Below are 17,626 nucleotides of genomic sequence, written 5' to 3'. Positions count from 1 at the left end.
ATTTTCTTTTACACAGCTATCCTGCTCCTATTCTAATCCCAGAGGTAGCTAGTGGATGAATATAACACCTAACTTGGAGACAGAAAGATCTGAATTCAAATTCTATCTCAGAGGCTGTGTGAGCCTGAACAAGTCATTTAACTTTTGTCAGCCTCAATTTTTCAATCTACAAAATGGGGATAATAATAGCATTTCAGTAGGATCCTAGACTCAACCTCTAGGGCTGTTATGAGGATCAAATAAGATAACATATGTAAAGTTTTTTTCAAACCTTAAGGTAACATAAAAATGTTATAAATATTACTTAACTTACATAACCTTACTTCTAATGTCCTGTCAGTTCACCCTTTCCATATAACCCTACAGCACACCCACCTGAGTAATAAACTAAGTTCCATTCTAAATTGATTACTCTTACATTTCTCCCACTTCCTCCTGCCTCTTGACACCAATTAAAACCTGGTTTTCTCCTAAAGACCACACTCCCTTGCCATCCTCTGTAATTCGGACCACAACTTCCTTACACAACAGGACCTACGTAGCCAAGAGATATACTCCTTGTTCCTCAATGCCACTTTAACCCACTCGAAACAGAAAATCACTTACTCAACAAGTATTTATCAACTAACTACCATGTAAAAGGTAATTAGGCAGTCAGTAAACATTTATTAACTGTTTATTATGTGCCAAGCACTGGGGATACAAAAACAGGCAAAAGACAGTCCTTGTCCTCAAGGAAATCTTAATCTAATGAGAGAAACAACGAGCAAAGAAATATGTACAAACAAGCTATATACAGGATAAACAGGAAATAACTAAAAGAGGCAAGGCATTAGAATTAAGAGGGATTGGGAAAGACTTTCTGTAGAAGATAGTTTTAGTTGGGCCTTAAAGGAAATCAGGGAAGCTAGCAGGCAGAAATGAGGAGGGAAAACATTCTAGGCATGCGGGACAGCCACAGAAAAGGCCTGAAGCAGGGAGATAGAGTATCTTTTCTGAGGAACAACCAAGAGGCCAGTGTCAATGGATCAAAGAGTGTGGGGTAAGAAGTAAGTCTTCTAGAAGACCTTCTTTCCCTCTCCCTGCCCCCGACTAAGCACAGAATTGGCCATACTTTATATAAATTATAACCCGACTTTTCACGAAGATTCAATTCCCTTACTGCCACTACATTTAAGTTACAAGATAATTAATCCAAATATTTTACACATTTTGACTTGATCCTAAAAAGATATTTTCTTTCATGAAAAATCAACATAAAATCAAGTTGGTAGGACACATATAAATATTCCTGAACAATAAAACACCTTCTTTATCATCAAACATTAAATATGATCTTTATAATGTGGATCATCCTAGGAAAATACATACTCAGCATAGATAAATCCTGAAAATCACTATAGTTCTCAGATTTCCTTGCCAAATCCTAACCACTGCCATCTGAAAAAGGGAGGCTTGGGGAAGCAGAATCAGACATTTAAGTTATCTAACTTTGTCATCTATAGCTCAGAAAAAAGAAAGAACAGGATGGCCTTTATATCCTGACCTAAGTTATAATTTAAATGGTAGCATAAAAGGGACATAAGTAGAATAAATACTACAAATACTTTGCAAGTTGCTGGAGCTATTAGATTTCAACACATGAACAATATTATATTATAGTTTTGCGTTTTGTGGCTGAAACAGTGATGTGGGGACTACAAAGTCATTTTGACATTCCTGACACCAATAAAAAATAAGAGGAGAGATTGCTTCCAGTCTCTAATAATCTGCAATCAGTATATTTCAGGTTGATTTATTCACTATATTTATAGTACATTTCTCTATATTCATTTCTATCCCCAAAGCTGTACTCAATATCTGCTTGCTTCCTATTCATCAAATGGCATTGTAAAACTGCATCACATTTTAAATGAATGGGATGTGGATTGCTGCTTCAGAAAAGCAAATGGTTTACTGGTCTATTAAATAGAAACCAAGTCACCAGGAGTCAAAGATCATACAAAGACCTCTCTGGAAAGCAATACTCTGAAGCAGTTGCCAGACCAACCTCTGAGTCATTGAATGGTTAATGCAGGAGCTGAATATTCCATTTGCCTTATGTCTATATCAGTTTTAAATTCAGTGCTACAATTCTTTTGCCCTGTTGTGAAAATCCAGGGCATTTCCAATTACTTTAAGGAATTTGCAAAAAGTTCTCAAAACAATATAAATTCACGTTTAGTTTCCAATGCATGCCAAATTTGTTTTAGAGGGGAGGGGGAATAAAGGGAAGATAGTATTATAAAAAAAAATACAAGTTCTCTCAACTAGAGAACTGAGAGGACTTTAGGGTTACCAGTATATAAGAGAAAACCACAGACCTTGCAGTGGCAGATGGACAGTGTGGGTGGAGCTGAACACTGATAATCACAGAAGTGGGCAGCCTGCTCATCTCAAAACTTACAAAGTCAGGCACTGGGATTATGCAAAGAAGGACTTATTTTCTCTTAAATGTTTTAGCCTTATTTGTTTTCAACTTGATGATATATGATGAAAAAATAAATAAGAAATGAAAAGGTTTAATACCATTCTGCCCTATCTGAAGCTACGCAGACATCAGTGTCACAAGCTTGGAATATTAACATTTTACTTTCCTATACTTTGAAAAATAAGGTTAAGAACCCATTGTTCTAGTGCTTTTAACAATTCCCAGAGACACTTAATACTCCAACTAAACTAATCAATGACTCCTTTTACAACTTGACCACCCCATCTCTTTTTTCTAAACATGCATTTTCATGGTAATGTCTATGAAGTGCAATATCTGTATATTTTTAAAGTACTCTTTATATCTCAAGTAAACTTTTAGGTTATAAACTATAACATCTCTTACATATGCCTCCTTCTCTCCTCTGACACCCTTATGCAGGCCCTTATCACCTCATAACTAGGCTTGCAATAGTGTGCAGGTTGGTCTCACTGACACAAGTCTTTCCCCATTCCAGTCCATCTTCCACTTAGTTTATAAAATGATCGATGATCTTCCTAAAATGCAAGTTTGACTATGTCAGTCCAGTGTCTCCCTAACACCTCCAGGATCAAATATAAAATGCTCTGTTTGGTATCCATTAATGGCCTGTCCCCCTAAACTTTCCAGTCTTCTTACACTTTACAACTCCCACCTCCCCATCATGTACTCTGCAATCCAGGGACACTCACCTCCTCGCTGTTCCTCAAACAAGAAATTACATCTCTCGACAATCTCAACATTTTAACCAGTTGTCCTCCATGTATAGAATGCTCTCCTTACTCATCTTTACCTCCTGCTTTCCTTCAAGTCTGATCTAAAATTCCACTTTCAGGGGCAGTTAGGTGGCACAGTGGATAGAGCACTGGCTGTGGAGTCAGGAGGACCTTAGTTCAAATCCAGCCTCAGATACATAATACTCACTAGCTGTGTGACCCTAAGCAAGTCACTTAACCCTGACTGCCTCAAAAAAAAGAGTAAAATAAAATTCCACTTTCTACAGAAAATCATTACTGATTCCCCTTAAGTCAAAGGTTTATTATTTTCAATTTATCCTATATATAGCTTGTTTACACAGAGTCATTTGCATGCTGACCCTTCCCCTCCCTCTCATTAGGCTGTTAGCTCTTTGAGATTCAGGACTATCTTTTGTCTCTGTTTGTGTCCCTAGCACTTACTACAGTGCCTGGCAAAGTGCAGGCGCTTAATAAATGTTTATTGACTAATTATATAACAAGTATTCATAATTATCACTGTTACAACAATAATATTCTACTGTCAAGAGAAACACAGAGTAATATGTCAAGACAAAGTCCTACCTTCCTGATGTAAAGTACATCTAAGCTTTTCCTGATAAATCCTTACAGAAACTCTGCCATTTACACATTTCTTTGAACTCTTTCTTTGAATCCATTTCTACCATTCCCCTACGTCAACAAATACATCCATTGATTACTGATTTCTAGGTCTCCTAAATCAGCTCCTAATAGATCTACCTATATAGCCCTGAACTAGTTTCATCACATCATTTTTGAGTTGCAACAAACAAAAAAATGTGCAAGAAACAAAAAAATTACAGATGCAGTATCACTATAATTTTGTAAAAAGAGCAGAGTAATATTTTTTCAACACCCCTCTTGATTTGATGACAACAAATATTTTGTTGGCCTTTCTGGCTATGACATTATATCAACTTAGCATTTTCTAGAAACATATACATATATAGACACATATATACAAATGTACATCTATATATATACACATATGTACACATACGTGTGTGTGTGTGTGTGTATTTCCACTAAAGATGCTTCTTCATGTTGTGGAAGTCATGAAAGGTTCTCAGATGTAATGCTAGCACAGCACAATCCCTGGATTTAAATTTTGGACCAGTGATGGACTATGTGCATATTAATAAATGATCAATCTAGTTATCTTAAGAAATGCTCATAATTATCTGATTGTTGGCAGAATGATGCATTTTCAAGGGTAATACTGATAAAATCAGAGATTCCAAAATTATTGAAGTGATCAATAATGATTACTAAGGCATAACCACTGACTACCCTTTTTCAAATTGTTACAACTGCATTAGGCCACATTTATCTATATTGGACATTCATAAGAATAAGGGGCAAAAACAAAAACAAACAAACAAACAAACAAACAAAAAAACCCCAACACAACAACACCTGAGATGAGCCTAAATACAACATGATTAAAAGAATAATATACCTACACTGTACTGTACCATCAAGGAAGTAATACTTAATCGTACTTCATTCCATCTAGATAAGAAGGATACAATCAAAAAGGCAAGGGAGCATCATCAACTTTTATTTTTAAAAATAAATTAATTTTAGGTGCTAATGCTGGGATGAGTAATCAGTCCTCCCATAGAAACTATATTCAGTTTAGGCTGTTTAAGAAAGGGAAGAAATATATAGTACATAGAAGGATTTCTGTAAAGAAGGGGAAAATGTTTAATGTGTTGTGAAAAACCTATCTATTCAGAATAACTATATAGGACCCTATGGATTTTACTGCAATAAAATCTGGTGTTGTCTAAGCAACCCATGTCAAAAATACCTGAGATAACTTACATCTTTGACTTGGTGAATTTTTCATAAGTTGATATCAAAGCTTAAGTATATTCAGAGGATCAGAAGACCACAGATTTAGAGCTGGAGGAAACTTTACAAGACATCTAATTCAATACCCTCATTTTTACTGATGAGAAAATTCAGATCAAGGGTGGGAAACTGACTTACTCAAGGTCAATTTCTCTTAATATTTGTTAGAAAAGAAGGACTTTACTGTAGGAATAGATAGATAGATAGATAGATAGATAGATAGATAGATAGATAGATAGATAGATAGAGTACAATGATGCAAATGCAAAGAACAAAAACCTAAAACTGAATGATGTGACATTATAATGATCAAACTCAACCCCAATGAGCAGAAAAGAAATTTTATCTCCTTTCCTTCTTTGCAGATGAAACATTGCATATGCTGTCAGCTTTGTGTTAGTTTTATTAAACCATTATTTTTTTCCCTCTTTCTTATTCTTTGTTACAAGGAATGGCTCTCAGAGTGCTTATGGGAAGGTGAGGGAAAGCAACATATATGGGAATAAAGACGAAGTAAAAACAAAATTTGTAAATAAATTTTTTAAAAAATAATAAAAAGCAAGCTTTACCCTATGCTTTGCTTTAATTTTCTTTCTGTATTCTTCTTTGTCAAATTTGTCCTCTTCTTGCAGTCTTTCCTTTGCTTTCTCCAAGTTGATGCCAGCACACTCATCCTCTTCCTTAATTTTGTTCACATTGGATTTCTGTATAGGTGGCCACTGCTGAACTAACTGTTAATGCAAAGAGAAGATATCAATAAACTTTATCATTTAGGATGACAACCATTCATTCAAATTAAAATGGACAAATACACAATTTTTGCCATAATACCTTTGTTTCTTAAGCTTTCTATATATCTGCTTGGCCCTAGAGGGCAGGACTAGGCAAAAGTTGGAAAGAAGTAGATTTAGGATATACACACAGAAAAAAAAACTTCTTACCAATTACAGCCATCCAGAAATAGGAGAATGATGCAGAAAGTAATAGGTTCCTTCTTGCTAAAGAGCTTCAAACAAAGAGTAGGTAACTACTCATTGATGATGTTTTAAAGGATATTATCACATAGATGCAGAATGACAGCCATTGCTATCTCTTTCAATTGTGATATTCTGTGACCTCTGTAAATTATGTGATATTGAAATATGAAGTATATGAAGACTGAACATTTCATCAAAAAGAGTATAAAGCTAGATCTTATCCAAATGGTGCATAATGAAAAATTTTAGTGACTAAACAAGACCCTTATTTTTACACCACAAGATAAAAGACTGAACTGAGGCCAAAATTTTAGCTCATGTAATACAGTAGGATTTGAAAGCACATGACACAGAGCTCACAGTAGCAGTAAATAAATCTTAACATTCAAAGATGAGGATTTTTTTCTCCCTTCTAAAAAATTTTTCTACTACCTAGACATAAAAAGTATGATCTCTGCAGTTTACCATTTCAGCATACTAAAGAACCTGATCTTCAGAGGAAAAAATATTTTTTGTTCAGCATATCATTTAAGGAAAGCAGTGGTCAGCTCTTGACAGGAATTACACAAAATTCATTATTTATTACAATGGGTCCTCAAGAGGATTCTGGGAAGATGGCAGGGTAGGTCAGAAAACTTTCAGCTCTCCAAATTTCCTCCATAAAAGAAGACAGAACATTGTGTCAGAGCAGCATAAATAAACACAGGGTAAAGCAGCTGTCCTCCTAAGACAATTTAAGAAGACCCTAAGAAAGTCCTAACCTCTAGGGCAGGAGGTTTGGCCTGAATGAAGTGCAAACATCTCCAAGCCAACTCTGCATTATCAACAAATAACAAGCCCTAGGGGTAACTGGTTGAGTGGCAGCCTCCACCTTAGAAACTTTCATTTTGTCAACAGTGTGAAAGTCTGACCACTAAGAAGATTGAAAGACCTTCCACTGTCAAGGAATGATAAGCACAGTTGTGCTGACCAGAGGCATCTGGGGCCAAGGGTTTCCGGGAAAGTGAGAAGCAGGGACCTAGTTGACTGCGGCCACTTGGAGGACAGCATTGTCCCTGGTTTCAGTTTCAGGGCAGAGAGGACTGCTGTAGTTTGCAGCCACCCAAGAGACCACAGGGAACAAAGTCATTTGTGGGACACTGCGGCTGGGGGCCCTAGCTGTGGCTTAGGAGTGAAGAGTACAGCTCAAGGTTGGGCCCGGACACAGACTTCAGAAAGTAACAATAAGAAGGACCTCAGACTTGGGGCATCATTCCCCATACCTCAGGACTACAACTTAATTACACCAATAGCTGCTAAAAACAAAATAAAACAAAAATAAATAAATAAAAATGAGTAAGCAAAGGATAAAGAACCCAACCATAGATAGTCACTATGAGGATAGAGAGGATCTGGGTTCACATTCAGAGGAAGATAACAGAGCTAAAAAGTCACTCTTTTTTCAATGAGAAAAGCCAAATGGTCCCAAGCACAAAAAAAGTTCTTAGAAGAATTTAAAAAGGACTTTAAAAATCAAATAAGGGAGACTGAGGAAAAATTAGGGGGAAAAAATGAGAATAATCCAAGAAAATCAAGAAAATTCTGAAAAGAAAGTCAACCAACTGTAAATGAGAATCCAAAACTTACGGAAGAAAATAATTCCTTGAAAACTAGAATTGGCAAGGGGAAGCTAATGACATTCTAAGACACAAAGAAATCATAAAACAAAATCAAAAGAATAAAAAAATAGAAGAGAAAGTAAAACGTCTCATCAGAAAAATAACTGCAATATAATAAATTATATTATAAGAACAGTTGGACTACTAGCAAGTTACAATTTTTTTAAAAAAATCTTGATATAATATTACAAGAAATTACAGAGGAAAATTCAGGTGACCTGAAGTTCTAGAACAAGAAGTCAAAGTAGAAATAGAAAAAAAATCCACCGATCACCACCTGAAAGAGATCCCAGGAAGAAAACTTACAGGAATATCATAGAAAAGCTTCAAAACTCCCAGGTTAAGGAGGAAATTCTGGAAGCAATAAGAAAAAAAAAATCATAGAGCTACAATAAGGATTACACAAGACCTAGCAGCTATTATGTTACAGGCTTGTAGGTCTTGGAATATGATATTCTGTAGAGGAAAAGAACTGGGGTTCTTTTTTACCAAGGATAACTTAGCCAGCAAAGTTAAGTATAATCCTGAAAGAAAAAAAAAGGATATTTAATGAACTCAAAGACTTTCAAGTTTTTGTGACAAAAATCCCAGAACTTCAGGGAAAATTAGACATATAAGATCCAGGAGAAATATAAGATAAACATTAAAGACCAATTATAAGGGAGTCAATAAGGTCAAATTTTTATTTCATATATGTGAAAATATTAGCAATACTCTTATGACTGTCATTATTATTTGGGGAGTCTGAAAGAAAGGAGTGAGCTGAGATGAGTACAATAGGGTGATTCTAAAAAAATAAAACTGTGTAGGCCTCATAAAAATGAGGCATAAAAGGAAAAACTGATACAGAAGAAGCTAGTAGGGGGGAGGGAGAGTAGTGCTAGAACCTGACTCTCATTAGGAACAGGTTAAAGAGGGAACAACATATGCATCTAGAAGAGCATAAAAGTCTTCTAAATTCAGAAAGATATATGTGGGCAAGGGGAAAGGGTGAGAGGAAAGGATAAGGGAGGGACTTTTAGAGGGGTGGGTAGGTTAGGGAATAGGAATAGCACATAGCAGTAAAGCAGAGGAGGGAGAGGGATAGTATAAATAGAGTGAGAAGGATAGTGCGGAAAAACAGGAAGGAGAAAAGTACACAAATAATTATAGCTTAGAATGTGAACAAGATGAATTTACCCATAAAACAGAAACAGCTAGCAGATTAAAAATGTGAATTCAACAATATGTTTCTTTTAGGAAACATTTAAAAAAATGAGAGATACACCCAAAGATAAAAAGAGCATGAGTAGGATTTAGTATATAAAAATGCAAGGATAGTTATCATGATCTCAGATAAAGTTAAAGTTTAAATAGATTTAATTAAAAGTGAAAAATAGAGAAACTACACTGCATTAGCAATATTATTCAATATTGTCATAGACCATTTAAAATACCTAGACAGTATAAAGTAGCTGAGTGTATACCTGCCAAAACACACACAGGAACTATATGAACACAAATATAACACTTTTCATACTCATAAACTCAGATCTAAATAACTGAAATAATATTTATTGTTCATGGGTTGGTAAAGCCAATTTAATTTTTTAAATGACAATTTTACCTAACTAATCCATGTATTCAATGTCATTCCAATTAAATTACTAAAAGATTATTTTACTGAGTTAGAAAATATAGTAACAAAGTTCATTTGGAAGTATGACATGGGTTCTTGCAAATACCATGATTTGGTTTTCACCTGGCTTCTTACGCTTTTTGTCATGAGAATTTGGAAAGGTGATACAAATTTAAACTATGGGTCATGGAACAAAAATCTCAAAAGAAATCTTATAATTACTGTTTATCATTGAAAAACATATTTCTGAGGCAGATTAAAGCTACTCTAACGTAAGGATTACACGGGCATTATTTATACCTCTGATGATAAAATATGTAGAATGTCTGGATATGAAAAATTTATTGACACATTCAAAGCTATATTATACTATTCTGATGTTAGCTAGTGGCATAGTTGCAAGCTTGAGTGAAACATTAGGCTTGAGAGTCAGGAAACTGGAATTCTACTCTTGGCTCTGCTGCAAACTCACCTGATCTTTGCCCTGTCACATCATTTATCTGATCTTCTTTCATTCATATGAAAAATAAGGCATGACTATGGGATCATCAGAATGCCTTTTAGCATTAGAATTCTATAATTCTATGACATATTACAACACTTTCCTTAGTTTTCAGGCCAGTTTGTACAAAGGAAAAGAAGAATAAGAAATGAAGGCAGCTACATACATGAAGCATAGAAATTCTCATCATCTCTATATCTCTTTTGAGACACTACAGGAAGAAAGTTTCTTTAGTGGAAGTAGAACAAAGACAATTCTATCATTCTTATTAGACTTGTAGTCACAAAGTTCAGAAAACACCATGTTAGAGCCACCACAGATGTGGTCTAGAAACTGTATGCTTTATATATAGTTAACCGTCAAGCAAATTAGGTGCACTGATTCCTCCTGTTCTGAATATAGCTATCTGTCAGAGTATTTACAAAACCTTACCTCCCCATCTTCACTAAAGGTGACTTTTGTATTCACTTTAAATTTCCTCTTCATCACTTTTTTCGCTTCTGTCACTTTAGTTGCTTTCTTCTTGATGCTAGAATTAGGTGGTTTCTTCTGTGTGAAAAGACAAAAACATAGACAGGTGACCAAATGGCTATTTTATGAAAATAATTTAACATTTGACTGTGTTGTTTCCAAAAGTGGGATAAGTCATTAGGAAATTAAGCATCTGAAGAAAGACAATATAAGTTGTCCAAAAATGGAAAGGGCTGCCTTGAGAAGCAGTGAGTTCTCTGTAATTGAATGTGCTTATGCAGAGGTCAAACAATTATCAATGATGCCTGCCATCGAAAGTGTAGGAAGGAAATTGAAGGCTAGACAAGATGGCTTTTAAGTTTCCTTTCACACTAAAGATCTTAGGAAATCCTGATTATGCCCAAACAAAAATATTTCTTTATGTATGTGATATTCTTCACAACAGGAAAGATAAACTAGAACAGCATGTAAAGTAAAACACTACTTCAAATTGGATTTCTCAAATGTGAATGTTATTTCAAAGATGAGATAAAGATACAAGAATGTATACTTGCATAGTAAAATGTAACACAAAATTCAATTACAACCCAATATTCTATATCCTTCAGAATGTATCCATTAAGCAAACCACAAATACTTGGGAATGGTTAATTCTAAACAAGCTATTTTTATGAATCATAAAAGCAATGATTAAAGGATCACAGTTTAGTCCCAACTCAGTTCAGGAAACCATTTCAAGTCAATGAAAGACAACTCATTTTGAAGGCTGTATTGGTGATGCAAAGTCATGCTGGCTTGTGCTAAGCAGAATGACCAAAAGACCATTAGAAGGTACTTCAGAGAAAAGCAAAAGATTCTAAGTGAGATATGTAACTGTTACTAACCAACTTATCACAACAGTTAGGACAACCTTGAACTGTTGAATGACTTTGAAAGGAAGCAAAGGAAGATGATCAATTCCCATCTGAGCAGTTTATTCTGTTTATATAGAAACTAACAGCCCTAACAAGCACCAGTATTTCCAAAGTTTTAGCACAGACTAACCAAAACACTTGTACATAAGTGAGCAAGTTATTGCATGGAGGCAGTAACATACATAATAAGTAGGAGTAGGACTGTCCCTCACAATGTGCTAGACTAAATATATTCTCATCTGAAGGGACAGAACTCTGTAGACAGAAGTCTTTCATTTCTTCTTAAGTGACTAAGTATGCAGTTCCTAGAAATTATTATATAAGTTGGAAAAGTTAATACCAAGTTATGTATTTAATGAGCGATGTTTTAACATTGCACAAACATATCCAAAAAGCTAAGATTAAAAGGTAAACAATTATTTGCAAAAAAAAAAAAGCAATAAATTTCTCTAATAAAAGTGTTGATGAGTAGTCAATGACTATAGTAATTTATTATTTGATAAACCCAAAGACTCCATCTTCTGGGATAAGACCCCACTCGTGGGGAAAAAAAAATGCTGGGAAAACTGGAAAAGAGTATGGCAGAAACTAGGCATAGACCAAAATCTCATATCACATCTCAAAATAAAGTCAAAATGGGTTCATGATTTAAACATAAAGACTGATACTATAAGCAAACTGAGAGAGCAAGGAATAGTTTACCTATCAGATCTATAAAGAACAGAAGAATTCATGATCAAACAGGAGATAGAGAACATTACGAAAAGCAAAATGGATAATTTTGATTACATTAAATTGAAAAGTTTTTGCACAAATAAAGCCAATGCAACTAAGATTAAAAGGAAGGTAGAAAATTGGAAAAGAATTTTTACAACCAGTCTCTCTGATAAGGGCCTCATTTCTAAAATATATAGAGAATTAAAGTCAAATTTATAAGAATACAAACCATTTCCCAATTGATAAATGGTCAAAGGATATGAAGACAGTTTTCAGATGAAGAAATTAAAGCCACCTACAGTCACATGAAAAAATGCTCTAAATCATTATTGATTAGAGAAATGCAAATCAAAACAACTCTGAGGTACCACATCACACCTATCAGATTGGCCAACATGACAAAACAGGAAAAAAGATAAATGTTTGAGAAAATGTGTAAAAATCAGAACACTAATACATTGTTGGTGGAGTTATGAAATGATCCAGTCATTTTGAAGAACAATTTGGAACTATGCCCAAAGGGCTATAAAAATGTGCATACGCTTTGACCCAGCAACAGCACTTCTAGGGCTATATCCCAAAGAGATCATACAAATGGGAAAAGGACCCACATGTACTAAAATATTCATAGCAGCTCTTTTTGTGGTAGCAAAGAATTGGAAATTGAGAGAATGCCCATCAATTGGGGAATGGCTGAGCAAACTGTGGTATATGAATGTAATGGAATACTAATTGTGCTATAAGAAATGATGAACAGGCTGACTTCAGAAAAACATGGAAAGACCTGTATGGTCTGATGCTGAGTGAAATGAGCAGAACTAAGAGAATGCTGTACACAATAATAGCCACGCTGTCCGAGGATAACTAAAATTGATAAACTTAACCATTCCCCAGCAATACAAGGATCTAAGACATCTCCAGAGGCCTTGTGATGAAAAATACTACCCAATTCCAAAGAAAGAACTATGGAAGTTGAATTGCTATTTTTTTTTCCTCTTCTGTTGAGTTTTGTTTATTCTAATGGTTCCTCCTATTGGTTTTAATGTTTACTTACAACATCACTAATGTGAAAATATGTTTAATAGGAATGCAAATGTATAGCCTATATCAGATTGTGCACTGTCTTGGGGAGGGTGGTGGGGAGGAAAGGGGAGAAAAATTTTAAACTCAAAATCATATGGAAGTGATTGTTTATAAATCAAAATAAATTAATAAAATTTTTAAAAAAGAAAAGTCTTGATAGAATCCTAATAAAGCCATGCCCCAGCTTCAATATTCTAACTTCCTTATAGGCCCCACTGCACAGTAGGCCCACTGCCTCTACTTAGCCACTACCCCCCCACCTCAATATCCTAACTTCTTCATATATGCCTCAGTGCTCACTAGTACAATAATTATGTCCATGATCTCATATTTCTCAAAGAAACAGCAGACATCCCATTCCATGTGATGGGATCCCAGCCACTGCCTCTAGCTAGCCACTGCCCCTAGACTCATTTTTTATATTTCCCACAGAAACAGCAAGTGTGTCCTTGCACTCAACCACAACCACATCCATCTAGTCTCAGACAGGACCATAATACTCAGCCAATCAGAATGCAGCACCACCAGGATGCCCAAGCAGGATGTGGACCCCAAAACAATAGAAGGGACTTTCCCTAAGTAGGCATCTTTGCAGTAAGAGCAAAAGCTGTCCTTTAGATGAACCTATGACATAGAGAGGCTTATTATAATATCATTATCACACATACATACCCCTCCTCAATGTGCTTTTCTGTATGCATTGTGGGAAATGGCATGTACAGTTACATTGAGGCTGGGCCCCCTCCCCTATTACTAATCCTTTAATAAACCCCTCCTGCCTTTTTAATATTCGTAATTTGTTACGTAATTACATCTTTACCCTATAAAAATCCGTCTTGCTTTCACCAAAGTTGCTGGTTCTTTTTGGAACTTAGCCAGCTTTATGAGAGGCATCAATCTCAATAAATGCCTATACTTGGATTAGAGGTGGTCTGACTCTGAATTCTCTGAGATGGTTCCATCAAACACATCATGAAACTGCAACAATCTTATTTCTAAGATATATGAGGAACTGATTCAATTTTATAGGAAAAAGAGACATTCCTCAATTGATAAATAAGCTAAGAATAAGAACCAGGAGTTCTGAAGGGAAGAAATGCAAGCTATCTGTAACTATATGAAAAAAAACATTCCAAATCACTATGAATTAGAGAATCAGAAATGAAAGCAATTCTACAATTCCACCTCATATCCATTAAAGTGGCAAAGATGATGAAAAAGTAAAATGATAAATGTTGGAGGGTTCAGAATGAGAAATATATTTTTATACATAGTTACTGAACTTATTTTGTTTGATCACTAGTATTTGTTATAAGAAATTTACTTTTCTTTCCTTCCCCCTCCACAAAAAAAAAAAATTGAATGGAGGGTGGAAGAGCAAATAGACCTACTAATTTGAAAAATGGGAAGGGTTGCTACACATGTGAAATGTTATGTGTACTGTCAGATGAGCTCACTGTATCATTCATTTAATTTGTTTTACTCTGCTACAACAGACATCTCAGAATGGGGGTCACCTGTAAATGTCGGTAATATAAAAACATATCAATAAAATGTTATAAACACAAAATCAACTGGGAGACGAGTGAGGACAAAAATTGAGGGAAAAACAGCCCTTTGTACAGTGCTGTCTTCTTCATTAACAACTACTTTGTATTTATATATCTTTGTCCGTGTGATTTCTTGGAGGGCAAGTCTTGTTTTTCATTTTGCCTTTGTCATAATAACATAACTACAGCGCCTGAACAATACTTTATAAACAGTGAGCACTTAAAAATTGTTCCTTGAATGAGTCAGATGACTAGTAACATTTACTATATAGTAATAAACATGCACATAAAGGTAAAAATTCATTTAAGAATAGATATTTATTACTATGAACACGCAAATGCTTTAAAATAACAAAAAAGAACACACAAGTTGATAATTTTGCTCAAAGGAAGTTAGATTTTTGAAATGCTAATGTAGGAGATGTCCCAAAAGCCTTAGTGCAATTTTAAGTTTTTAATAGCTTAAAATTAATTATAATAGTTGGGCAATTGGTATTCTAAATAGTTTAACAGCCACATCTTGCATTTATACTTGTATTGTGATTTAAGTCCTAGAAAACAGCACTGTCCCAAATGGTTGTGTTTTCTAGCTGTTTTCTGACCAACTTACTATCACTTTCCCATGTCTTTCCCAAAACAGTTATTTATTTCACTGTAACCAAAACTGTATGAAGCTATAAAAGCACTTAATTTTTTACTTATCCACTTCTGAGGCCACAAATTAATTTATAATCAAGAAATTAATGATATTTGCTCTTCATTAGAAATTTATGACAAAAATTAATTATTTTAGATGTAAAGTATCTTACATAGCTCTGAAGAGTCATATTTTACACTAGACCTGCATCAGTAAACTATGCTTCTAAAAGCAGAACTAAGAAACCATTTATTAGCATTATCTTTAAGCCATCAGACCTCTAGACAAAATTTAAGAGTAGGGGAATTAATATTTGGTTCCCACTCAACTTTCACTTATTGGAACAATAACTCAGGCATTCATTGACCCACTTTTTTTTTGGTAAGACTCAGTTTTCTAGATGGAAGGGCAGAGGTACAAAAATCCAGGGAATCTAAGTTCGAAGGGACATCAAAATTAATCTATTTCAACTACTTTAAGAAAATTGTCCATTTTCTCTCTACGGGCAGCTAAAATCTGCATCATTCCCACTTCTACCCTCGTTGGAAAAAAGACTATCACACTTTCTCATTAAAACTCTTCAGACATTTGAAAACAGGGATTCTGGCCTCTCTAGAGCTCCTCTTTTTTAGAGTGAAAATTCTCAGGTCCTTCAACCAAAACTCATAAAGCATGGTTTCATGTCCCTTCATTATCCTTCTTACTCTCTCTGAATGATTTCCAGCAGATGAAATAACTGATGATGATGGTGATATATAAAGTACATTCAATGTATGTAAGTATCTTACATTTGAGCCTCACAAGGACCCTTAAAGGTAGGTAGCTACTGTAGGTATTAATATTCCCTTTTAACAGAAGAAGAAATAGACTCAGATAGGTTAAGGACTGGCCCACTGTCAACCAAGTATTACACATCCAAGGTAGGACACTGGCCCCAAAGAATTCCAAGATAGTGCAGTGGATACAGCACTGAACTAAAAGTCAGGAAGACCAAGTTCAAATTCTGTTACTGTTACCTGTATGACCCTAAGCAAGGATCACTGAATCTGTCTGCCTTAGTTTCCTAAACTGTAAAATGGGGGAAATAATAGCACCTACCTCCCAGGATTGTTGTAAAGATCAAACAAGTAAATGTTTGAAAAGTGCTTATCATAGTATCTGACACTTTATTATTTATTAAGTAGGCAGTTAATAAATACTTTTTTCCTTCCAGATCATAAGTTTAGCATTCCTCATATTGATGCTTTTCCTAAAATTTGATTCCCAAAATTGAACACAATATCTAATAATAACCTGTAACAGTGTAAAGAAAAACCACTCTGAAAGACTTAAGAACTCTGAGAAACGAAATGACCAACCAGAATATTGATGTTACCCACCTCCTGACAGAAAGGCAATAGGCACAAGATACAAAATGATACAGACAGTTTTGTACATAGCCAATATGGGATTTTATTTTACTTTACTAAGTGTATTTTCTACTGGGGCTTTGCTTTCTTTTTTGCAAACAGAGAAATGAAAGTGGGAAGGAGAGAATGATGAAGTATGGTTAAAGACAGGGTCTCCTCCCTCTTCCTAGTCCTCATTAATAAAGGGTGTTGCCAGAATAAAATGAGATAATAGAGATAGTTTATTAAAGCATTATATATAGTCTCTATAGTGAAATTCCGTGATTTGGGGTATATTCTCCACTAAAACAGCAAACAACTCTTTCACACTTCCATTTTATCTGTGGCCAATTTTCTGGTGATAAGCCTGCTCCACATTTAGCTATTTAGTCTTCAAAGTACAGGCAAAGAATATGTCCCCAACCTGTAGTTGAAAATCTTCCAAATTCCAACTTGGTCGAACCTGCCAAAGCTTCAGTTTTTCTAGCACAGGCTTTGAGAAGCCCTGCACACCTCCACTTTGTATTGAAGGTGTGAGGAGCACTTTAGTGGAACTATATATTCTGAGTTATTGCCAAATTGCTGCTGCACATGAGAGTGCTTCCCCTCAGTGTCTCCCAACTTTCCAGTCTCCTTTATGTTAAACAACCCCAGTTCTTCCATTTGTAATTCTTCTTCTGGACCTTCACCAGCTTGCCCAGCTCCCCCATAAAATGTGTCATGGACAACTGAAAACATGATATAATAGATAAAAAGTCAGCTGGCATTGGAGCCAGGAAGACCTGGGTTTAAGTCCTACCTCTCATATACCGGCTCTGTGACACTGGAGAAAGTCACTTTACCTCTCAATGCCCTAGGCAACTCTCAAAGACTCTAAGTTACAGAGAAGACAACACTTGCAGTTATCAGAGGGAATTTCCTTATCTGGGAGTTTCTTATATCAATTAAATCACAGGAACCTAACAATGG

The 17,626-nt window shown here is 35.2% G+C and overlaps 1 protein-coding gene across 1 annotated transcript in view; it reads right to left on the bottom strand.

Moving 5' to 3' along the window:
* Positions 1–17,626, bottom strand: part of DDX10 (DEAD-box helicase 10) — a 329,331-nt gene that overhangs the window by 123,253 nt on the left and 188,452 nt on the right. The window contains exons 14-15 of the mRNA XM_020996146.2: positions 10,330–10,446; positions 5,712–5,873 (exon numbers count right to left, since the gene is read on the bottom strand). Of these exons, the coding sequence (XP_020851805.1) occupies positions 5,712–5,873; positions 10,330–10,446 (279 nt within the window). The remainder of the gene's footprint in view (positions 1–5,711; positions 5,874–10,329; positions 10,447–17,626) is intronic.

This window comes from Phascolarctos cinereus, unplaced genomic scaffold (assembly GCF_003287225.1).
Source record: "Phascolarctos cinereus isolate Bilbo 61053 unplaced genomic scaffold, phaCin_HiC Scaffold_726;HRSCAF=1367, whole genome shotgun sequence".
Classification (NCBI taxonomy): Eukaryota; Metazoa; Chordata; class Mammalia; order Diprotodontia; family Phascolarctidae; genus Phascolarctos; species Phascolarctos cinereus.
This window is presented reverse-complemented; position numbering and strand designations above follow the sequence as displayed.